We start from the raw sequence: 24338 nt of genomic DNA, 5'->3' as shown, positions 1-24338 counted from the left end.
TATAGAAAAAGAAAGTGGAAAGATTCTTGTCAGAAGTGTTACCAATCAATATCATTCTGATCATTCTGGGAAGTAGGATCGGCAAGGTTAGTTTGGAAGTAGACAAAGATTTTTACTTTTTACTTTAAACATTTTTATATTCTCTACATTTTCCAATATAATATTACCTTTGAAATCAAGAAGATAACAAATAAAAAGCACAAATGAACTACTGTCATGAAACCATTTTGATAAGCTGTAACAATTGGGTGTTTGCTGTAAGGCAGGCTCTGTTCTAAGTCCTTTAAATGCATCATTTCATTTATTTATTTTTTATTTTTTTTTCTTTTTGAGACAGTCTTGTTTTGTTGCCCAGGCTAGAGTGAGTGCCGTGGCATCAGCCTGGCTCACAGCAACCTCAAACTCATGGGCTCAAGCAATCCTGCTGCCTCAGCCTCCCAAGTAGCTGGGATTACAGGCATGCGCCACCATGCCTGGCTAATTTTTTCTATATATATTAGTTGGCCAATTAATTTTTTTCTATTTATAGTAGAGACGGGGTCTCGCTCTTGCTCAGGCTGGTTTTGAACTCCTGACCTTGAGCAATCCTCCCGCCTCGGCCTCCCAGAGTGCTAGGATTACAGGCGTGAGCCACTGCACCTGCCCCAAATGCATCATTTCATTTAAATACACAAGAAGCCTATGAAGTAGATGTTAAAACTGTGCCCACTTCATCAATGAGGCAAATAGGGATCAGAAAGGTTGAGAAATGTGTGCAGGTTGTTTAGGTGGAAAATACACTAAAAAGATACACACTTATTAGACTCTTCCCTCCCGCCATGATGTGTAATTAAAAACAAGAGTAATAAGAACACTTAGGTGCTTACCCTGCAGGCCTAGGTGACCCAGACCCACTCCGCATAGAGCTCTCCACTCGAGGACTAGCCACATCAGGAGGCTGAGGAGGAATGAGGGTTTTCCGAACTGCCATTCTGAAAGAGATAAGAGATAAACCTGGAAAATAGCAGTCTAAAGACATTAAAGGATAAGAAATATAAGATATGTATTTGCTAGGCATACTTGTGGCAAAACAAAAGCACTACATTGACCATGTATTTTTTAAATGGATTTTATTTTAGCAAATAACATAGGCACGTTTTCAAAAGGCCAAATAGTACTACAAGGCTTTTAACAAAATACAGCAGGTCCCTTCCCCATCATTGCCTGCTTCCTGCCAGTTTCTCTCCAGGAAGCAACCACCGTGACTATTTTTTTTTTTTGAGACAGAGTCTCACTCTGTAGCCCAGGCTAGAGGGCCGTGGCGTCAGCCTAGCTCACACCAACCTCAAACTCCTGGGCTCAAGCAATCCTCCTGCCTCAGCCTCCCGAGTAGCTGGGATTAGAGGCACACGCCACTATGCCCAGCTAATTTTTTCTATTTTTAGTTGTTTGGCTAATTTTCTTTCTATTTTTAGTAGAGACGGGATCTCGTTCTTGCTCAGGCTGGTCTCGAACTCCTGAGCTCAAGCAATCCTCCCGCCTCGGCCTCCCAGAGTGCTAGGATTACAGGCGTGAGCCACCGTGCCTGGCCCGTACCTGCCTTTATGCCTATGTATTTATATAAATCTGAGCAAGTTCCTGGAAGTCAAGTGAAAAAAGTTTATGAAGGGGCCGGGCGCGGTGGCTCACGCCTGTAATCCCAGCACTCTGGGAGGCCGAGGCGGGTGGATTGCTCGAGGTGAGGAGTTCGAAACCAGCCTGAGCAAGAGCGAGACCCCGTCTTTACTATAAAGAAATTAATTGGCCAACTAATATATATAGAAAAAACTAGCCGGGCATGGTGGTACATGCCTGTAGTCCCAGCTACTCGGGTGGCTGAGGCAGTAGGATCGCTTGAGCTCAGGAGACTGAGGTTGCTGTGAGCTAGGCTGACGCCATGGCACTCACTCTAGCCTGGGCAACAAAGCGAGATTCTGTCTCAAAAAAAAAAAAAAAAAAGTTTATGAAGGAAGAGTTATAGATCAACTGTGTCATGCAATAGAGAGGCTCTTTAAGGCTCTGCATGAGAATTACCCATCGGGCTAATAATGTAGAAGTTAATCTTGACGTATTTAGTTTTGGTAGAGTGGTAGGAACAAATGCCAAATGAGAATGGGTTTGAGAGAAAATGGCTGGAACCAGGATACAGCAGTTTCCCAAAACTAATCATCAATGGACCCAGGTATTGATCATTGCAGCTACTAACATATCAAAAAGGGTGACCATCAGACATTATCTATCTGCTGGTAAACAACTAAATCACCAATAATCTTGTCACAAGAAACTGAATAAAAAAAAAAAGAAAAAAATCTGATGAAACCTTTAGTTGAATTGAGCCCCAGCTACTCAGGAGGCTGAAGCAGGAGGATTGCTTGAGCCCAGGAGTTTGAGATTGCTGTGAGCTAGGCTGATGCCACAGCACTCTAGTCCAGGAAACAGAGTAAGACTCTGTTTCAAAACAAAACAAAACAAAAAAATGGCTTTTATAATTTCAACGTATGTTCCTTCCTTCTATGACTAGTTAGTTCATGGTTTATCATGAAAGTGTGGAAGATTTTACTGAATGCTTTTCTGCATCTATTGAGATGATTATATGTTCTTTGTTTTTAGTTCTGCTTATGTGGTGAATCACATTTGTTGATTTGCATATGTTAATCCATCCTTGCGTCCCTGGGATGAAACGAACTTGATCATGAATTATCTTTTTGATGTACTGCTGAATTTGGCTTGCTAGTATTTTGTTTAAGACTTATGGTGGATCTATGTTCATAAGGGATATTGGTCTGTTGTTTTCTTTTTTGTTGTGTCCTTTCCTGGCTTTGGTGTCAAGGTGATACTGGCTTCATAGAATGAGTTAGGGAAGATTCCCTCCTTCTCGATGCTATAGAATAATTTCTGTAGTATTCATACCAGTTCTTCTTTGTAGGTCTGATAAAACTTGGCCGTGAATCCACTGTTGCAGCAAAAGGAAGGGTGCAAAAAAGGGGAGGCTCTGAAATTCTTCTGCTTGGTCTAGCCTGTTGTTGAGGCTTTCTGCTATATTTTTAAATTCCCTAAATGACTCTTTTGTTTCTTTAAGTCCTGTTATATGTTTTTTTATACTGTCTATCTCTTTAGCAAGTTTTTCTTTTTTTAATTTTATGTCCTGAAACATTTTTTTGGCTTGCGTTGGTTTTCAACTTTCTCTATAATTCCATTCATCTTACTTGTCATTCATATTCTGAATTCTATTTCTGACATTTCAACAATTTCCTGTATGTTAGGGTCCATTACTGGAGACCTATTGTGATCCTTTAGGGTTGTTGAAACAGCTTGTTTTTTCATGTTGCTAGAGTTGTCATTCTGGTTCTTTCTCATCTGAAATCTCTTCTTTCAGACAGGCTCATGACAGGTAAGCTTGTAGCCCACCTGTTCTCTTCTGCTGGGAACTCTCCTACTTAGTGCAAACAAGGAGTGGTCCCTGGATGGCACATTTGTGTCCTACTCTGGAGACTTGACCTTGCCCAAGATAGGTGGATGTAATGTGAGTGTTTAATGCTGTTGCTCTCCTGCATCTCCTCCCTGGTTGTCACTGGTGGTCTCGGCTTTGCAGAGTGAATGAATGCCCCACCTAGTTCTGTCAGCAGCGGCAACTGTCAGCCCAAACCAGCTTGAGGGCTGCTTTATTCAAATCTGCAGGCTGTCGCATTTGTCAGTCCACACCAGCTTGAGCGCAGTCCCGCTCATGCCTGTGGGTGGTGGCAACTGTCTGCTCATGATGGCTTGAGAGCTGCCCCACACAGATCCACAGGTGATGGCAATTGTTGCTCCTTGTGGCTTGAGTGTAGCCCCACTCACAGTCTCTGGCAGTGGCAACTGATGGCCTGTACCAGTCTGAGGGCTGCCCATTCAGATCCACAGATGACAGCATTTGTCAGTTGTATACCATCCTACAGGCAGCAGTGACTGTCAGCTTGAGAGTTGTCTGGGTTAGACATGCAGGCAATGGCATTTCTTGGCCCTTTTGTCCTGAGCATAGCCCCACCCAACTCTATGGCTTGAGAGCTGCCCCGTTCTGCTCCTCTGGTGCCGTGTTTCTCAATGGAGCTCCAGACTGAGTGCAGCTCCACCCCAATCCTCAGGCAGTGGTGACTGTCAGCTCACTCAGCTGGAGAGCTGCCCTATTTGGATCCTCTGGCTCTACTATTCATTGGCTGGGTGCTTGTCTGAGCCCAGCCCTGTCCATGCGGACGGGCTGTGGCAACTATTGGATGGCCACGTCCCTGTGCTGCAATGAGGTTGTGTGGCACCTGCCCACGGGATTCATAAGAATGCCCAGCCTCCCTGTTCCCACCCCCTACCATGAACTGGCAGGGGCAATGGGGAGGTAGCAGCAATAAATCTGACCCTTGGTAGAGATGGTGCTTGGGTCTAGGGTTATAAGATGGTGCCAGCCATAGCACCCAGGATTTGTGAGCCAGTGGGTCACAAATGGCTCTGCACAGTCACCAGATACCTCCCTATGTCAGTCCTTTGACCTTCTGCAGTGGAAAGTCCCTCCTGCAGGTGAACAGCAATGATCACTGGGGGAGTGTGGAGCCCCAGGATTCTCCCCTCTGTGCCTTCCCCATGTGTGTACTCATCTTCCCTGTGCGCCTCCAAATGGCAGAGCAGGTGCCCTCTCTTCCTTCCCTTCCCTTTGGGTGCCTCCTGTCACCTCTCTTTTAAACATGATGCTTTCTCTTAGATGAGTGATCTGAAGGTGGAGAGCCTCTTGCAACCTTGAATCCTCTGTATGAGAATGGTATATGCAGGCTGCTTCTAGCCTCTCTTCTTGGACCCCCTCATTCCAATCTGCCATCTTAACCACAAGTTTTACCTTACATTTTTATTAAAGAGGTTACTTACTTTATCCTTTAAAGAAGGTCTCATTTCATAATAAGCAAAGATAGAGACTCCAGTCTGTGCAAAGCTCTGTGCGAAAACCCTGTATCAACCCAAGTGCAATTTAAGTCAGCACTATGCTTTAATGTTGTGCTATTGATACTATCAGTTCAGCTGAGCCACAGAAACTGCTCTCTGTAATGTGACTGCTCATCACCCACCTTCAGAAACTTTAAGTTTAACACTGTAGCACAAAACATTCCTGCCTATGATCCATGGACTGAGAGGCTTACATGGCAACACAAAACACTACCCACTAATAAATGTGAGTCTTAGTACACTTTGAAAATTGCCCTTAGCAATGATTCATGCTTAATAATGGGGGGAAAAAATGGCATCAGTTCATGTAACTACCTAGACAAGCCTGATGGGTAAATTATAAGTTACTTTAAGGTTTCTAAGATTGAACTTCCTGAACTGGAGAGAACTAGAGCAGTATGAGACAGATGCTCAGAAACTGACACCCCACTGACTCAAGGATTCCTAATAACCCATAATCTGAGCTGGGCATGGCTCTACTGAATGCCCTGTGGTCAAGTTGTTTTGGAAGAAATTAAAAAATACCACAGAAAATGAGAGATTAGTTTGCTACCAGCATTGGATATGAGTTCCTATCATTTACACCAATTACAACCACAACTAGGTGTCATTTGGCAGTATGGAGTCTACTCACCCATCTGTGGCAGGTTTCTTCCGCAGTATGCTTGGCCGGGGTGATGAACCCTGAGCAGGAGCATTGGTGCTAGCACTCTGGCTGTGGGTCTGCACCACGGTTGTTGCTGCTGGAGCAGCACTGAATGGACTGCTAATAGGATTGGCTACAATTGTGGCTCCATCTGCCAACACCACTGCTGGAGGAAAGAGAAGCAACAGGAAAGAACAATGAAGAGAGGGAAAGAGAAGAAACAAAATATCTCATAAGCCATAAATAAAAATAATGAGACCACCAACATTAGATATCCATGTTTTACTTTTACCTGTCCAACTTTAAGAATATAAGGGACATCAAAGAGTGACCAAGGTTTTTAAAAAAAAAAAAAAAAAAAAAAAAGAATATAAGGGACAGGAACATGTTTATCTGCCTAAAACCAGATGGCAAAGTGGTTGCCAAAGATGGAGAAGTTACAGAGTCTACTGGTGCATCATCAATACCATTATTTTATCTTTGCTGTGTAATAACAGTTACTAATAAATGAGATAAGATACACCAAGTACATAAAGTAGCTAGTGCACTATCTCATTCTACTTTACATTTTTCACTCTTATAAACCTTACATTCAGTATTATATTCATTTTAGAGATGAGAGAACTGAGTCAGGAAAGGCTAATAAAAGGAGGAGCTACAAATAGAAAACATGATCTATAGGCTTGATAGCAGCTCAAAAGTATACTTCAAAAAATGTGCTCACACAGTTTTTGTAAAATACCAATCTTCCTCAGCCCCTAATAATGGTACCATCCCTGGTCTATCTTTAGGAAGACACTCAGCCAATAGATATTTTAAATATATAATTAAAGTTAGCATCAAAATACTGGTGAGCATGAGATCATAATCAGAAACTACCCATATCTGAAAGTTTTTGACCTACAAAAAGGACAATTTCATGAGTTAACCTAATGTGATGAGTTTTCTAGCAGGTGCTCTTAAAGATACAGGCACATCATCCTTTTAGGTGGCTCACTATGGGTAAATTGCACCTCTGTGGCAGTCAATGATGAAAAGTCTGAGAGATTTTGATTAAATAGTTAAATTCACAATTGCAAAGCTGTGGAAACAACCCAAGTGCCCATCAATTCATCAGTGGATTAATAAATGTGGTATATGTATACCATGGAGTACTACTCAGCTTTAAGAAACAATGGTGATATAGCACCTCTTGTATATTCCAAGATATAGCTGGAACCCATTCTACCAAGTGAATTATCCCAAGAATGGAAAAACAAACACCACATGTACTCACCAGCAAATTGGTATTAACGGATCAACACCTAGGTGGACATATAGGAGTAACATTTATCGGGTGTCATGAGGGTGGGAGGGGGAGGAGGGGATAGGTATATACAACCACAACGAGTAAGATGTGCAACATTTGGGGGATGGACACGCTTGAAGCTCTTGCTTGAGGGGGGAGGGGGGCATGGGCAATATATGTAACCTTAACACTTGTACCCCCATAATACGCTAAGATTTAAAAAAAAGGAGAAAAAAATAAACATTAAAAAATCAATAAAAAAAATAGCTAAATTCAAGATCTATGGCTGGGTGTGGTGGCTCACGCCTGTAATCCTAAGCACTCTAGAAGGCCCAGGCAGGAGGATCATTTGAGCTCATGAGTTCGAGGCCAGCCTGAGCAAGAGCGAGACCCTGTCTCTACTAAAAAAAATAGAAATAAATTAGCTGGACAACTAAAAATATGTATAGAAAAAATTACCTGGGCATGGTGGCACTATGCCTGTAGTCCCAGCTACTCAGGAGGCTGAGGCAGTAGAATTGCTTGAGCCCCAGGAGTTTGAGGTTGCTGTGAGCTAGGTTGATGCCATGGCACTCTAGCCGGGCATCAGAGTGATACTCCCTCCCTCTCTCTCAAAAAAATAGATCTACAGGGCCATTAAAATGATCAGTTCCTAGTTGATCTCTTCATGCTATAGTTAATGCAAAAGATAACCTTTAAAATCAGTACCCTGGCTGAGAAACAGCTATTTCTTTAACTACATCAGAGAAATAGCTAATTAATATTCCAAGCACTGTGATTTATTCCATTTTTCAAAATGCCTATTCCGTTAGTATTGATATTTCTTTTTAAGCACCGATATTAGCTAATATTAGTGTGAGATTATATAGCTTTATATACACCTCTGAAGAAAACCTTAAAATGATGAAAATACTACTTATACAGTGAATTTACTCTCTCAACTAAGAACTTTTTATAAAAAGAAAAAGCTCTCACCATGTACAAATGCTTATTAAGCTGTCTATGAAAATTATTTCTTATGTTTACAATGACACCTAGAAGGTAAGTTCTAGGCAACTCATATTACAAAGAGGAAAGTAAGGTCTAGAGAAATTATCTCAGAACACAAAGCCAGTGGTAGAGCCAGACTTAAAACCCAGATGTATTTCTTTCCCCATACCCTCTTCCATGTAAAAAGTTAAAATTACCTGAAGTCTTTCCTTCAGGCTGTGGCTGCTGAGTACCCATTGGTGCAGGCTGAAGCCCCTGTGTGTTGATTGGGGTTGCCGAATGAATCCCCTGTGTGCCAATTGGTGCAGGTTGTATCCCTGGTGTCCCAATGGGGGCCGGCTGGATGCCCTGTGTACTGATGGGTGCTGGCTGAATCCCTTGGATATGTCGAGCATGTGATGCATCTACTGTCATCAGCTGCATGGGGTTTAAGTGGACCGTAGATGCTACCCCAACACCAGTCTGGGCTGTGATGGCAGAGTTTGGAGCTTGAGCTGAAACTAAAAATAATATAAAAGGTAACTACAAAAAGGTTAGCTGTCATTAGACACAGTCCATGAAAGTAGAAAAACACTAAAAGGAAAATGTAAGTTTTCCACTGTATAAGATCTAAATCAGTTAAAAAAACACAAACAAACATGGAAACTTTATATACTAGGGATTGTTTTTTTCCTTTTACTTTCTACCAGTATGATGTGGTCTTTCTGGAGATTACTAGAAATACAATTAAAATGATAAAAAAAAAGCAATCATCTATTAAATTCCAAATATTAGCCAGGCAACTGTACTAAATAAGTAATACAGCAGGTATGAATTTCAAATGGCATATATCCACCGTAAAAAGTGAACAAGTGTCTTTTTTCCTACAAAGCAAATACTCCATCTACTGTGAATATTAAAACAAATCAACCGAACAAAAAGAATGAAAATAAAAGCATTCACAAAATGCAACAAAAAAGAAGGGATTCCTCACTACTTTTGGAAAGAAAACAAACACAAGAGACTTTCCCCCCCCTTCAACCATCAAAACAATCCAGAGATGGAAGAACCTGTTTCCAGAGCTATTTAAATATCTTATAATATTTGAAATTTTAGACCAGTACAATGAAATACAAAGTCACACATGTGGCTTTAAATTTTCCAGTAGCTACATTAAAAAGAAACACTAACAGGTCAAATTAATTTTGATGATATATTTCATTTAATCTAATATATCCAAATTATCAATATGTAATCACTACAAAAATTATTAATAAGATATTTTACATTCTCTTTTCTATATCTTCAAAATCTAGGGTGTATTTTACTCTTAAAGTACATCTCAATTCAAATACTTAAGTTTTATCAAAAATTCTTAATCTGTATTTTGATTCCATAAAGCATACAATTGAAAAAGTAGTTTTAAATCTCTAAATTGTTCCAAACATATTTGAAATTTCTCAAATTTTAATTAAACAAAATTAGAAATTCAGCTTTTCATTTACACTAGCCCACTTCAAGTGCTTGACAGCCACATGGCTCTGGCTGCTGTACTGTACCATGTGGGAGGAGGGCAATGTCCACAATTTGGGCAATAAGGCTTTCTGATGCCCAGAGTGACCAAAGGGTCCTACAGGAAAAGAATACACAAAATCTGAGGTTTGAGGATTGTTTTTCCTGGATTAGCAAAAAGAACACTATTTACAAGCCAGGTTAGTGATAGCTGAGCCCAAATGGATTAAAATAACACAATGTAAATCCCCAAAAACTACAGCTTTATTCATTGTAACCACTATTGCTTCAAGAGGTAGCAAAAATTGTTAACATGATCATCCACAAGATGGGATAAAACTATGCAAATATCACAAATAAGTAGTAACTTCTTTTTTTTTTCCCCATTTTTAATTCTTTTCTTTTTCCCCAGCATATTGTGGGAGTACAAATGTTAAAGTTAAGTGTATTGCCCTTGCCCTTCCCGAGTAACAACTTCTTATAGATCACAAAGATGGTGATGAGAGACTTTAAAGCTTCACATTTTAGCCTTACCTGAATCTGAATCTAGAGTAATCAAATCCCATACTAGAAATACTCTCTGATCAATTTTTATCTCATTGCTGCCAAAAATTAAAACGTGAAAAGTCATCTTAAAAGCAGGGCTCATACCTGGATATTGTCGAATAGTGGACACAGAACTGGTGATTGGGGTGTAGGTATGTGCCGCCAGTGGGTATGCAGAAGGGGGGTAAGTTGGCAAAAAGTATTGGAATTGAACAGGAACAGATGGTCTAGAAATAGAAAACAAGTGTTAGCAAACAAAGTGGTTATTATCCTCTTTACCCCTTGATATGATCCTATCCGCAGGATCCTCTTCATACCTTTCATAACTGCCAAACCAGTTTCTCCCAAATTGGGTCCCCAAAAAACTACTACATCACAGAACACAGACTGAGAAAGTGTAAAATTTAAAAAAAAATAAGTGGATAATGTACCTGTATCAATAAATGTAAAAACAGATAATATTTTATAGCTGATTCTTTTTTCTGTAGAGACAAAGTCTTGCTCTGTTGCCCAGACAGGCATACAGTAATACTCAAATTCCTGGGATCAAGCAATCCTCCTTCCTCCTGCCTCAGCTTCCCAAGTAGCTGGGAATACGGGCATGTGCCACCACACTCAGCTAAGTTTTCACTTTTCGTAGAGATCGGGTCTTGCTATGTTGCCTAGGCTTGTCTTGAACTCCTGGCTTCAACCAATCCTCCTGTCTTGGCCTTCCAAAGCGCTAGAATTACAGGCATAAGACACAGTGCCTGGCTTATGGGTAACTTTTGAGAATAACAATTACCAAAAATGACTGACAGTGCTCGCTTCGGCAGCACATATACTAAAATTGGAACGATACAGAGAAGATTAGCATGGCCCCTGAGCAAGGAAGAAACGCAAATTTGTGAAGCGTTCCATGTTTTTTGAATGTGAATTAAAACAGAAGACAGCATTAAAAGCACAAACAATGGTTACCATGAAAAGTAAAAAAAAAAAAAAAAAAAAAAATGACTGACAAAAACTCAATATTCCAAAGTCTTTTCCACTAAGTCCTACTTGAAATACATTAAACTCAGGCTGGGCATGGTGGCTCACACCTGTAATCCTAGCACTCTGGGAGGCTGAGGTGGGCGGATTGCCGAGGTCAGGAGTTCAAGACCAGCCTGAGCAAGACTGAGACCCCGTCTCTGCTGTAAATAGAAAGAAATTAATTGGCCAACTAATATATATACAAAAAATTACCCGGGCATGGTGGCACATGCCTGTAGTCCCAGCTACTCAGGAGGCTGAGGCAGGAGGATCGCTTGAGCCCAAGAGTTTGAGGTTGCTGTGAGCTAGGCTGATGCCACAGCACTCACTCTAGCCTGGGCAACAAAGCGAGACCCTGTCTCAAAAAAAAAAAAAAAATACATTAAACTCAGATTGTTTTTACTGGTCAATTTAATCAAACATATATAAAACACATAATCCCAACCCCACACAAACTGACTCGGAGACAAAAAAAAAGGAATGAGATCCACCTTTGTTTAACTTTTAGTTTTTTTAGAGATGTTGTTTTACTATGTTGACCAGGCTGGAGTGCAATGGCTAATCATAGGTGGAATCATGGCACACACAGCCTCAAACTCCTGGGTTTAAGCTATCCTCCCACTTCAGTCTCCTGAGTACTTGGGACTACAGGCATGCGCCATTGCACCTGGCTCCCGACTTACTTTTTGAGGTTGATATAGCGTTTTTTTTTGCAACAGAGTCTCGCTTTGTTGCCCAGGCTAGAGTTAGTGCCCTGGCACCAGCCTAGCTCACAGCAACCTCAGTCTCCCGAGTAGCTGGCACTACAGGCAAGTGCCACCATGCCCGGCTAATTTTTTCTATATATATTAGTTGGCCAATTAATTCCTTTCTATTTAGAGTAGAGATGGGGTCTCGCTCTTGCTCAGGCTGGTTTCGAACTCCTGACCTCGAGCAATCCACCCACCTCAGCCTCCCAGAGTGCTAGGATTACAGGCGTGAACCACCGCGCCTGGCCTGATATAGCCTTGATACTAAAATTGCACAAGGAGAGTATGAGAAAAGATTATAAACAAATCTCACTCTCTATAATGAGAAAAAATTCGTAAATAAAAATGAATTAATTACCATATAAAATTAAATATCACAGGAAGATAGGAATGATTCAACAAAGGAATTTCTATTAATGTTTTTAGATCTTAAAAAATCAAAAAGAACAATCACTTGAAATGTCAAAAAAGATAAATCAATACTTATTCATGGCATAAATGCCTAAGCACAAAGAAAGAAATTTTGTTCCTCAAATAGAAACTGGTATCTATCAAAATCTGTAATGAAATTTCAGAATCCCATTCAGGTCAGGAATAAGACAAGAAGGCTCACTATCTCTGCTCTACTAACATTGTATCAGAAGCCCTAGCCAACACAGAACAAAACAAAAAAATAGTATAAAAAAACAAATGTAAATACCCTCTTATCTCCCCTCAAAATTGTCTTTATTCAAAGAAAAAACAAATATCTACATATTTATTTATTAAAACAATCTATATATGTTTAGAACTAATAGGAATATTCAACAAGGTGAAGGGACAAAGATCAATAAATTAAAATCTGTAAGCATTCTTATACACACTAAATATCAAATCAGAACATTTAAAAATCATCTAATTTTGAAATTACCATGTATATTCTGTACAGGGTTCTCACTATGGGAGAGGCAGATAAAAATATGGAATGGGGGAAGTGAGGGGATGAACTATAGGATCAGCATGTACTTAAATGTTTAATACTGTTATATATCTCCTACCTCCACCTGCTGAAAGGGCCTAGAATGACATTCTGTAGCAAAAAGCACAGCCAATGTATAGATCTTGGTTTGTGAACAATGAAAGGGCTCCTTGGAGAAACAGCAGATTTCAGGGCTCAAACAAAGTTCAAGAGGAACCTAAAGGCTGGGCGAAGTGGCTCATGCCTGTAATCCTAGCACTCTGGGAGGCCAAGGCGGGTGGATTGCTCGAGGTCAGGAGTTCGAAACCAGCCTGAGCAAGAGCGCCCCATTTCTACAATAAATAGAAAGAAATTAATTGGCCAACTAATATATATGGAAAAAAAATTAGCCAGGCATGGTGGCGCATGCCTGTATTCCCAGCCACTCAAGAGGCTGAGGCAGGAGGATTGCTTGAGCCCAGGAGTTTGAGGCTGCTGTGAGCTAGGCTGCTGCCATGGCACTCACTCAAGTCTGGGCAACAAAGCAAAACTCTGTCTCAAAAAAATAAGAAAAAAGAGGAGAGGAGGAGAGGAGGAGAGGAGGAGAGGAGGAGAGGAGGAGAGGAGGAGAGGAGGAGAGGAGGAGAGGAGAGGAGAGGAGAGGAGAGGAGAGGAGAGGAGAGGAGAGGAGAGGAGAGGAGAGGAGAGGAGAGGAGAGGAGAGGAGAGGAGAGGAGAGAGAAGGGAAGAGAGAAGGGAAGGGAAGAGAGAAGGGAAGGGAAGAGAGAAGGGAAGGGAAGAGAGAAGGGAAGGGAAGAGAGAAGGGAAGGGAATGGAGGGAGAGGGAGAGGGAGAGGGAGAGGGAGAGGGAGAGGGAGAGGGAGAGGGAGAGGGAGAGGGAGAGGGAGAGGGAGAGGGAGAGGGAGAGGGAGAGGGAGAGGGAGAGGGAGAGGGAGAGGGAGAGGGAGAGGGAGAGGGAGAGGGAGAGGGAGAGGGAGAGGGAGAGGGAGAGGGAGAGGGAGAGGGAGAGGGAGAGGGAGAAAGAAAGAAAGAAAGAAAGAAAGAAAGAAAGAAAGAAAGAAAGAAAGAAAGAAAGAAAGAAAGAAAGAAAGAAAGAAAGAAATGGGGTGGAAAAAGAAAGTCTCTTCACATCAGAATGTCAACTAATAAATGTAGAGGAAATAATAGAAAAAGTCACTATTTTGCAACTATATTAATAATTGATTCAGGCCGGGCCTGGTGGCTCACGCTTATAATCCTAGCACTCTGGGAGGCAGAGGCGGGCAGATTGCTCGAGGTCAGGAGTTCAAAATCAGCCTGAGCAAGAGAGAGATCCCGTCTCTACTATAAATAGAAAGAAATTAATTGGGCAACTAATATATATAGAAAAAATTAGCCGGGCATGGTGGCGCATGCCTGTAGTCCCAGCTACTCGGGAGGCTGAGGCAGCAGGATTGCTTGAGCCCATGAGTTTGAGGTTGCTGTGAGCTAGGCTGATGCCAGGACACTCACTCTAGCGTGGGCAACAAAGTGAGACTCTGTCTCAAAAAAAGAAAAATTGATTCAGCCAAGAATTATCAACAGATGCTAAAACTATTAAGTGAATGTTTATTGGGGAACAGGATATTTATAGTCTCAAAGTATTTCCATATAGATTACTTGTTTACAATGCTTTTACAATGGAAAAAATGACAAACTTCACCTTCATCAAGTAATTGGTAACATAAAGCAATAATGGGACAAGAAGACAACATAAGCTCTCTGATGTAACAGTGAGAAGAACGTATCACTTAAGCAGTAGTGCCTCTAAAAATGTATAACCTGAAACTAACTACGAGGAAACAATGTGACAAAACCAAATTGATGGATATTTTCCAAAACAGCTGTCCAATCTATACTCTTTGAAAGGCCATTGTATGAAAGAAAATGGAAAGCTAAAGAATCGTTTCAGCTGGGCGAAGTGGCTCACACCTGTAATCCTAGCACTCTGGGAGGCTGAGGCGGGCGGATCACTCGAGGTCAGGAGTTTGAAACCAGCCTGAGCAAGAGCGAGACCCCGTCTCTACTATAAACAGAAAGAAATTAATTGGCCAACTAATATATATAGAAAATTAGCCAGGCATGGTGGCGCATGCCTGTAGTCCCAGCTACTCGGGAGGCTGAGGCAGAAGGATTGCTTGAGCCCAGGAGTTTGAGGTTGCTGTGAGCCAGGCTGATGCCATGGCACTCACTCTAGCCTGGTCAACAATCGAGACTCTGTCTCAAAAAAAAAAAAAAAGAATCGTTTCAGATATCTGTACCGTAGTTAAAAGAATGTCTTTGTTCTTAGGATTTAGAAATGGAGATACTTATGTATAAAGGGTAACAATGCTGCAAACCTTACTCTCAAAATGCCCCTCAAAATTACACACAAAATGAAAAAATGGATATGAGGAGAACATTCATCACAAGAATGGCTTAATAAAAATACATTCTCATAACAGAAAAGAAATTATGCAATGTGTTATTTTCAGGGGAAAATCTGAAAATACATATAATAAATATATGCCATATTTTTGGGACATTTGTTTTATTGAAAAATTGAACAAATTAATAACACAATGGGGCAGAGTAACTGACAAATTGCCTCCTACCTATTGTCACTTCGGGTTTCCATGGCCACAGGATTTGGAGAGGCCCGATGTCCTGGAATGGGAATCAGGCTGCTCCGCTCTGCAGGATAATCAGGCTGGATCCGAGGAGAAGTGTGTGTGATTTGCTGAGGCACCACCTTAGCTACAAACAGTAAAATCGAATTATGTGAGCACTCATATACTTTTACTGGAATGTCAGGATGTTCCTGGCTAGCAGCAATCTTATGAATTCAAACAGTTAAAATAAACCTGGAATTTTACTTTCAATCGAAATAAAAAATGGAAGATGACTACATAAGGTTCAAATGAATTATTTCAATCCAATCATCCCGTGCTATATATCGCTACTGTTATTTGTTAAAGCCGGGTTCAACACTAACATTTAAAGATATCTGCAACCAGGCCCTTTCTTTTCAATCTGGTTTCTTGGAGATCTTTTTTTTTTAAAAGAAGATACTGCTTTAAAAAAAAAAAAAGAGGCCGGGCGCTGTGGCTCACGCCTGTAATCCTAGCTCTTGGGAGGCCGAGGCGGGCGGATTGCTCAAGGTCAGGAGTTCAAAACCAGCCTGAGCAAGAGCGAGACCCCGTCTCTACTATAAATAGAAAGAAATTAATTGGCCAACTGATATATATATAAAAAATTAGCCGGGCATGGTGGCGCATGCCTGTAGTCCCAGCTACCTGGGAGGCTGAGGCAGTAGGATCACTCCAGCCCAGGAGTTTGAGGTTGCTGTGAGCTAGGCTGACGCCACGGCACTCACTCTAGCCTGGACAACAAAGCGAGACTCTGTCTCAAAAAAAAAAAAAAAAAAAAAAAGAAAAACAAAATTTTGAATCCCAAAATGGCAAAGTCCCTTACATTCTACTCCAGGTCCATAGCCAATTCTAAAATGTAGCTAATTAGCAATGAGAATATCATTTTAATTTCCAAGTCTCAGTTTGCTCATCTGTAAGGAAGCCTTCTCTAGATTATCAGTTACAAGTTTCCATGGTCCTTTAAATGTCCTGTGATTTTACATATATTTTTCAGCAAAATCACAACCAATATGACCACAGTTTTCAAATTCATCTGAGGCTCAAACTTTGTACTCCTTACAACATGCAATCAAATTTTGTTTAGAAGGTATACCTGAATGGAACATACTTTACCATTCTTTACAGAGCTGTCTATTAACTCTATGCCTGAGAATTTGGAAAGAAAAGCTGGGACCAATATCAGAAATAGAGAGGGATACTTTCCATCTGTGGGAACTATCTCACAGATAGAAGTTCCACCAGTGACAGGCACATAAACCTAGAGACTAGGATGATGCCAATATATTACCCAAAGTACAGAGCATTTAACACCAACAGTAAGCTCTACAGATGCACTGTGATGCCTAGCCAGGTGCTGGGGTAGGCATCTGGAGACATTTCTACAGGATGATGGCTGACATGCCCTGACCACTGATGGCGGCATCTATTGGCTAAGATAGAGAAGCTGGCATGACAGGTCTTCCATCAATAGGGCAAGCAGAGGGTTGTTGAGTGGGAAGCAACTAAGCCTTGTTTTTAACTGAGCCACATAAAAGGTAGGAGAAAATGATGCTTCCAAAAGGAATGAAGCTGTCATTTGTCAGAGTAACTAACCAGAGGTTGGAAAGCAGACACAACCGACCACATACTACCTACAAATTTATAGCTAACAGTGGTTGGTAACCAGACCCAGTCTACCACACACTTTATGAATTTAAATGTTTGCTTTTTTCCTAATTAAAAAAGCCACACATTCTTTTTTTTTTTTTTTTGAGACAGAGTCTCACTCTCTTGCCGGGGCTAGAGAGCCGTGGCGTTAGCCTAGCTCACAGCAACCTCAAACTCCTGGGCTCAAGCAATCCTCCTGCCTCAGCCTCCTGAGTAGCTGGGACTACAGGCATGCATCACCATGCCGGCTAATTTTTTCTATATATATTTTTAGTTTCCCAATTAATTTCTTTCTATTTTTAGTAGACACGGGGTTTTGCTCTTGCTCAGGCTGGTCTCGAACTCCTGAACTCAAGCGATCCTCCCGCCTCAGTGTCCCAGAGTGCTAAGATTACAGACGTGAGCCACCGCACCTTCCAAAAGGAATGAAGCTGTCATTTGTCAGAGTAACTAACCAGAGGTTGGAAAGATTATTTTAATTATTATTATTATTTTTTGAGACATAGTTTCACTCTGTAGCCTGAGCTAGAGTGCTGTGGTGTCAGCCTAGCTCAAAGCAACCTCAAACTCCTGGGCTCAAGCGATCCTGCTGCCTCAGCCTCCCGAGTAGCTGGGACTACAGGCATGTACCACCATGCCTGGCTTATTTTTTTTTTTTTAATATATTTTTAGTTGGCCAATTCATTTGTTTCCATGTTCAGTAGAGATGGGGTCTCTTGCTCAGGCTGGTTTCCAACTCCTGACCTCGAGTGATCCGCCCGCCTCAGCCTCCCAGAGAGCTAGGATTACAGGTGTGAGCCACCTCGCCTAGCTGTATTTTATAAAAGGAAATATATAATACAGAAATTAAAAGTCTACCATAATGCTATCTCAACAGATAATCCTTATTTTCTAAATTTGATCATCTATAATTCTTTTATTTATTTAGGAAACAGGATCTCACTCTGTTGTCTGGGCATATAATAGTTCACTGCAGCCTCCAACTCCTGGAGTCAGGTGATCCTCCTGCTTCAGCCTTCCAAGTAGCTGGGACTACCAGTGTGCGCCACCACCCCCACCTCCTAATTTTTCAGTTTTTTGTAAAGATGGGATCTTGCTGTGTTGCTCAGGCTGGTTTCAGACTCCTGACCTCAAGAAATACTCACATGTCAGCCTCCTGAAGTGCTAGGATTATAGGTGTAAGAAACTATACCTATATAATTATATACAAAATTCTATAATTTTGGCCACTGTTATGTGTGGGCCAGGCCATGGAGAGAACAAGAATGGTATTCTATCAGACATGAATGTTAATTAGAAGCAAAAATCTTATACTTATGATTATTGGGCTTCTTTTCCCTCACCCAATATAATCACATTAATGACACCGGCTGAATTCAAAATTTAATTTCACCTTAGAAGCCAATTATAACTTGTAAAAAGCCACTTAGGCAAATTTAATATATTTCCTACACCCCAACTTGAAAATGAATGGTCTAGGTTCTATCATGTTTCTCTTTTTAACTGAGATACCTTTTTAGAGGGATCCTATTAGGATTAAACAAAGAAATATTTGAGTTAGTATATAAGAGACAAACAAAATCAGAGCAGAAACCTGATGGAACTGAAGAATGATCATATTTATGTCTCCTGGTATGTTTAGTGATGTCTTAGGAAGACAGAGGAGCATTAATAAGAACCAACCTCTAGCAAAGGGTGAGGAGAATCAAGAGGACACATGAAAGTCCTTCGAGGGCACAATGACCCCCCTTTACTGGTCTGATTTTCATCACAAAGACCGTAGTGAGGTTACTGACTGTAAAAGGCAAGAGAATTGGCTTGACAGCACTTAAAGACAGCTGACCACTCTGCTGGATAGAGCCAGATAGTGGTTTGAAATGACAATATGAACAGTCCACCAACTTCCCCAACAAATGTTCATTAATGTTAAAACAATACACCTATAAACAAAACAGACTTCTTTTCAAAAAAGTGAATTAAATTCACAAGGATATAACAGAAATTTGGTCTTTCCAATGGGAAGTAACAGTGAGCAGTAACACAAGAAAGACCCAGCAGCAGTGCCTTCACTGCTAAAAGCCTTCTGTAGGACTGAGCACCTATTTAAGGCATGACCTGGACACCTAGGAGTGGGGAATTCCTGGGTTCTACCATTACTCCAGAAAAGAGTCCCCAAAGTTTGCTAAGGGGGCTGAGAACCTCCAGTCTATTTCACGTGTTGTAGGAAGGGAAGAAGGGATCCAGCGGGTAGGATAGCCACACTTCTATGTCTGGTAACCAGAATTTTTTTTTTTTTGAGACAGTCTCATTCAGTTGTCTGGCTAGAGTGTCAGCCTAGTTCACACCAACCTCAAACTCCTCGGTCACCAGATTTTTGAAAGTTCAGTTTGTCAGTGTGTCCTCTTAACAAAAAGTAGTCATACTTCTAAAAGTACACTATGGGCCGGACATAGTGGCCTACGCCTGTAATCCTAGCACTCTGGGAGGCAGAGGGGGGTGGGTTGCTCAAGGTCAGGAGTTTGAAACTAGCCTGAGTAAGAGTGAGACCCTGTCTCTACTATAAATAGAAAGAAATTAATAGGCCAACTAAAAATATATAGAAAAAATTAGCCAGGCATGGTGGTGCATGCTCAAAGATTCCTCTTTTATTCCCTAACGTGATTTCCAAATCCATATGATAACTAATATTAAAAGTCACATTCAGGGCCGGGCACGGTGGCTCACGCCTGTAATACTAGCTCTCGGGGAGGCCGAGGCGGGTGGATCCTTTGAGCTCAGGAGTTCGAAACCAACCTGAGCAAGAGTGAGACTCCATCTCTACTATAAATAGAAAGAAATTAACTGGCCAACTAATATATATATATAGAAAAAATGAGCCGGGCATGGTGGCACACGCTTGTAGTCCCAGCTACTCGGGAGGCTGAGGCAGAAGGATTGCTTGAGCCCAGGAGTTTGAGGTTGCTGTGAGCTAGGCTGGCGCCACGACACTCACTCTAGCCTGGCCAACAGAGTGAGACTCTGTCTCAAAAAAAAAAAAAAAAAAGTCACGTTCAGTATTGCCTTGAAAATGAACAGCAATAAAAAATCAATACTAGTGGTCAACATGAAGGCCTGGTCTGAGTGACTAAAAAATTCCTTGTAAACTTCTGTCTGAAGGCTGCATGACACTTACCGACTGGGATGTTTGAGGTGGTCACAGCAGTAGCATGGGATGAATGGGAGGGCACTGTCATGGTAACAATTGTACTTGTGGGAGCTTGCGTGTGTGACACAGATCCTGAAATGGCGAAAAAAGGAAATTCTTCAACAATGGCTTCTCTGCATACATTACAGATTCTCAAAAACCCGGTCAATTAGACCCCTAATACTTCACTTTTCTCCAGCAGGAAGACGAGCAAGGTTACAGACTTACCAGCTGTGGTTGCTGAAGGAATGGTGTTGGTTGCCAAAATAGGTGCTACTGTTGCTGCAGCCACTGGTGTACCAGTACTGAAGATAGTTTTCTGTGGGGGGAACCCCACAACACAGAGTTATCAAGAACATTTCCCACTTCATCCCATCTATAAGCAAACACTGCCTTTAATACTGTGACATCCTTGCCAAGTTTTGCATTATTGTAGTTTTACCCAACAAAGAACAAAGGTGGTTTTTCACCTCTAATTTTACCTGAGCCATTGTATGAAGCTGCTGTTTTGGTGTCCCTAATGCAGGGTGAGATGGTAGTGTGATTCTTGTTGTTACATCTCGTGACTGGGCAGGACGCTGAATGCTAATTGCGGCAGATGGTGGATGCTGGATGGACAAAGTTGGCCTACTGAAAAGAAAACAAAGACATTATGATTTATAACTTGTCCACAGACAAAATGCAGGCAGTCAGGGACATTTACTACCTTGGGCTAGATAATAGTAATGAAACCTGTATTTTTTCATAGATCTGTAAAGTCACAGTTAAACCAACACTTGCTCTTTAACCACAACACTGAAGTAAATAGCCCATTGAGTTTCTTTCCTGAAACTGTCTAAAGTCTCATAAGGTTCTCACATTATCATTTTCACAAAGTTCCTAAGGAAAGATAACAGAAAACCTTGATAACAGCAGCTTCACCTGTGACCCCTGAACCACTGACTTCTCCCCAATGTTATATCATTCCTTACCAGATATAAAAACACTCTTCAAATGATAAAACGTTACAGTTAAGACTGACTAATGATTCACAGGGCTATCAATACAGGATGTCAAATTAATTGGTAGCAAGCTACTGAAATTGCCATAATAGCAAGAAAACCTGACAATATAACAAAGCTGCCTTCTCAAATCAGAAGCAGGAAAATAGAGTATTTTAATGAATGGTGCTGGAAAGAGCATGCAACCATTTGGGAAAAAATAAAACTGGATCCATACTGCACAAAGACAAATACTAAAGTGATCAAAGATTTAAAGGTAAGGAAAACGTATATAAATAAAAGACAGGGGTGGCTGGATCAAGATGGCGGACGAGAAACACTGCCAGACAAAGTGTCTCTGCAGAAAAGACAGATTCTAGCAGAAATTAGAAAAAAGAAGCAAGAAGACGAGCCTACAGCGGACGAGGGCTGGAAGGACGGGTACCTGAGACCCTGGGAGACTCCATGGGAGGAGGCTGCGGAGAAGAACTGGAAGCTGAGACCGCCGGAGCAGCCCAGAGACCAGCGGGAAGGGTAGGTGGATGTGCCGTTTCCCCTCACCTGCATCTGGGACTGCTTGTGGGCTCCTCAGCGGGTGGAGAGACCTGCAGACACCAGGCCAGAGACGGCCGCCGCCAGCCAGCGGTGAGCCTGTAGCGGACATGGCACCAGGCTCCCAAATCACGCGGGGCACCACCGTGTGCACAGACCCCAGCCACTCGGCAGGCACCATATTGCCTCCTTCTCCCCTCCCCTGACCCTACCCGCAGCTGCCCAGAGAGACAGAGAGACAATACAGCCACCAGCCGGAGGCACCTCTAGGGAACAGGACCTTCCCTTTTGGGACCCTACAGCTGACAAAGGGGAACTAAGACTGTGAGCTCCCTACCCGCCAGCCCTCCCAGGTGCTGCTGGCACGGTAACCCAGGAGAATGGAGCAGACCCTGAGGCTGAGAGAAATAGACTCAGGTTCGGCTTCCTGTGGGTAAATTGGGACCAGCACTCCTCTCCCTGGTGGGGATACAGTTTGAACTCTGGGACCCAGAAGTCAGACCTGCAGACCAAATCCCGTGCACTGAGGTCTTGAATTGTCCGGGGCACAGAAGGGATATACGTGAACAGCCTACTGAGCTGTGTGTGCCTTCAGGGGCAGATCAGCGTCCTAAAAGGCAAGCCTCCTCCCAAAAGGAGGCCTTGCGCCCAGCCCAGATGGCGTTCCTGCGCAGGGAACCTCCCCACCAGCATCACAGTCTGGGGAGGCCTGGTGGTGTGTAGTCTGGCCTGCTGGCAGAGTCCCAGGAGTAGCCGCGGAGTTGGGGACGGTGGAAAGAAGCCAGGCCCGCTCCAGACTGGGGGTCTCAGACATCCCCACCCCACACGAAGACTTTCTGGCTGAGCTGGGCCATTCCAGCCCCTCCCTGACAGCTTTTCCTGGAGGCAGAGAACAGAACTTTGATCCCTGCTAACCGCACTGGTGGTGCCTGAGGGCAGGCTTACCAAACCCAGCTCTGCCCAGACTCACTCCCAGACCAGCCCTCACTGAGGGGGAGAAAAGGACACACTTGGAAGTCCCAGGACCCCACCCACCACCTGAGGCACTAGAGTGCACCTCTCCAGGAACAACAGCTGATAACAGGACACAAAAACAACAGCATAGCCTGTTCCTCCAAGCAAGCGCCACCTACTGACAGAGAGGACACCCTGCACACCCTTTAGACTGCACCTACGGACTCATTATACAGGGAGTGGTCGAATCTCACCCACAGACAACACCTACCGGCTCAGAAACTAAACAAGGCGTGTGAATACCCAAACAACAACCAAAAGGAAAGAAACAACAACTGATCGACATGGGAAGAAATCAGCGAAGGAACTCAGGAAATATGAAGAACCAAACGGAAAACACACCTCAAAAGAGGAGCCCCAGCCCCCTAGAAACGGACACCAACCCAAATCAGGCAACCAAAATGACAGAAGAGAAATTTCGTATGTGGATCATAACAACACTCACCGACCTGCAACAACAACTCAATAACCAATGCAAAGAAACCACAAAAAGCCTCCAGGACCCAGAACAAAAGTTCACTAAAGAAATAGACACAATGAAGAAAACTTTAACTGAACTCCTGGAAATGAAGAATCAATTCAGAGAACTACAAAATACAGTGGAAAGTCTCAAGAACAGGGTGGATCAAACAGAAGAAAGAATCTCAGAGATTGAAGATAACATCCTCCAACTAAACAAAACCATCCCAGAGATAGAGCAGAGAAACAAGAGAAAAGAGCAAAGCCTACAAGAGATGTGGGATTATGTGAAGAAACCTAATGTGAGGGTCATAGGGTTACCAGAAGGGGAAGAAGATAACACTCAAGGGTTGGACAAGCTATTTGAAGATATAATAGAGGAAAATTTCCCAGGCCTTGCTCAAAATCTCGATATACAAGTTCAAGAAGCTCAGAGGACCCCTGGGAAATTCAATGCAAAAGGAAGACATTACGACATGCAGTCATCAGACTGACCAAAATATCAACTAAAGAAGCCCTTCTAAGAGCTGTAAGATGAAAGAAGCAAGTGACACACAAGGGAAAGCCAATTGGAATAACACCAGACTTCTCTAATGAGACTTTACAAGCAAGGAGAGACTGGGGCCCCATTCTCACTCTTCTGAAACAAAACAATGCCCACCCTAGAATCTTATTCCCTGCAAAACTAAGCTTCATCTATGACGGAGAAATAAAGACATTCTCAGACAAGCAAATTCTCAGAGAATTCACTAAGACAAGACCAGCCCTACAAGAAGCACTCAAAACAGTGTTACGCACGGTACACCATAATAAAAACTCACGAATATAAAAACAACCAAAACCCAAAGATTAAAGGCCAGATAATACAATGGCTCAAGAGAGAAATCAGAGCAACAAAATCCAGCCCAACAGAATGAACAATAATCTACCTCACCCATCAGTTCTCTCAATAAATGTGAATGGCTTAAACTCTCCAATCAAGAGACATAGGCTGGCTAAATAGATAAGAAAATACAGGCTGAGTATATGCTGTCTTCAGGAAATACATATAACCTGCAAGGATGCATATAGACTAAAAGTAAAAGGGTGGAGATCAGTATTCCAGGCAAGTGGAAGCCAAAAGAAAGCTGGCGTGGCAGTTCTAATGTCAGATGATTGAGTTTTTAAACCAAAAAAGTAGTGAAAGACAAAGAGGG

The 24338-nt window shown here is 42.2% G+C and overlaps 1 protein-coding gene and 1 non-coding gene across 10 annotated transcripts in view; one reads left to right on the top strand and one right to left on the bottom strand.

Moving 5' to 3' along the window:
- The window catches only part of SAP130 (Sin3A associated protein 130), an 87919-nt gene that overhangs the window by 32387 nt on the left and 31194 nt on the right, over positions 1-24338 (bottom strand). For 5 of the 9 annotated variants that reach the window (XM_076005428.1, XM_076005435.1, XM_076005432.1 and 2 more), the window contains exons 8-15: positions 20620-20767; positions 20366-20456; positions 20126-20230; positions 15271-15412; positions 10047-10168; positions 8102-8404; positions 5615-5792; positions 867-971 (exon numbers count right to left, since the gene is read on the bottom strand). In XM_076005428.1, the coding sequence (XP_075861543.1) occupies positions 867-971; positions 5615-5792; positions 8102-8404; positions 10047-10168; positions 15271-15412; positions 20126-20230; positions 20366-20456; positions 20620-20767 (1194 nt within the window). The remainder of the gene's footprint in view (positions 1-866; positions 972-5614; positions 5793-8101; positions 8405-10046; positions 10169-15270; positions 15413-20125; positions 20231-20365; positions 20457-20619; positions 20768-24338) is intronic. The other 4 variants (XM_076005430.1, XM_076005433.1, XM_076005431.1 and 1 more) reach the window with 2 other exon arrangements.
- Positions 10741-10847, top strand: LOC142872815 (U6 spliceosomal RNA). The gene has a single exon (XR_012920901.1). It is a non-coding gene; the product is annotated as a U6 spliceosomal RNA (small nuclear RNA).

This window comes from Microcebus murinus, chromosome 8 (assembly GCF_040939455.1).
Source record: "Microcebus murinus isolate Inina chromosome 8, M.murinus_Inina_mat1.0, whole genome shotgun sequence".
In the NCBI taxonomy this organism is placed as follows: domain Eukaryota; kingdom Metazoa; phylum Chordata; class Mammalia; order Primates; family Cheirogaleidae; genus Microcebus; species Microcebus murinus.
The sequence above is the reverse complement of the archived record's forward strand: the minus strand, read 5'-3'. Positions and strand labels throughout refer to the sequence as shown.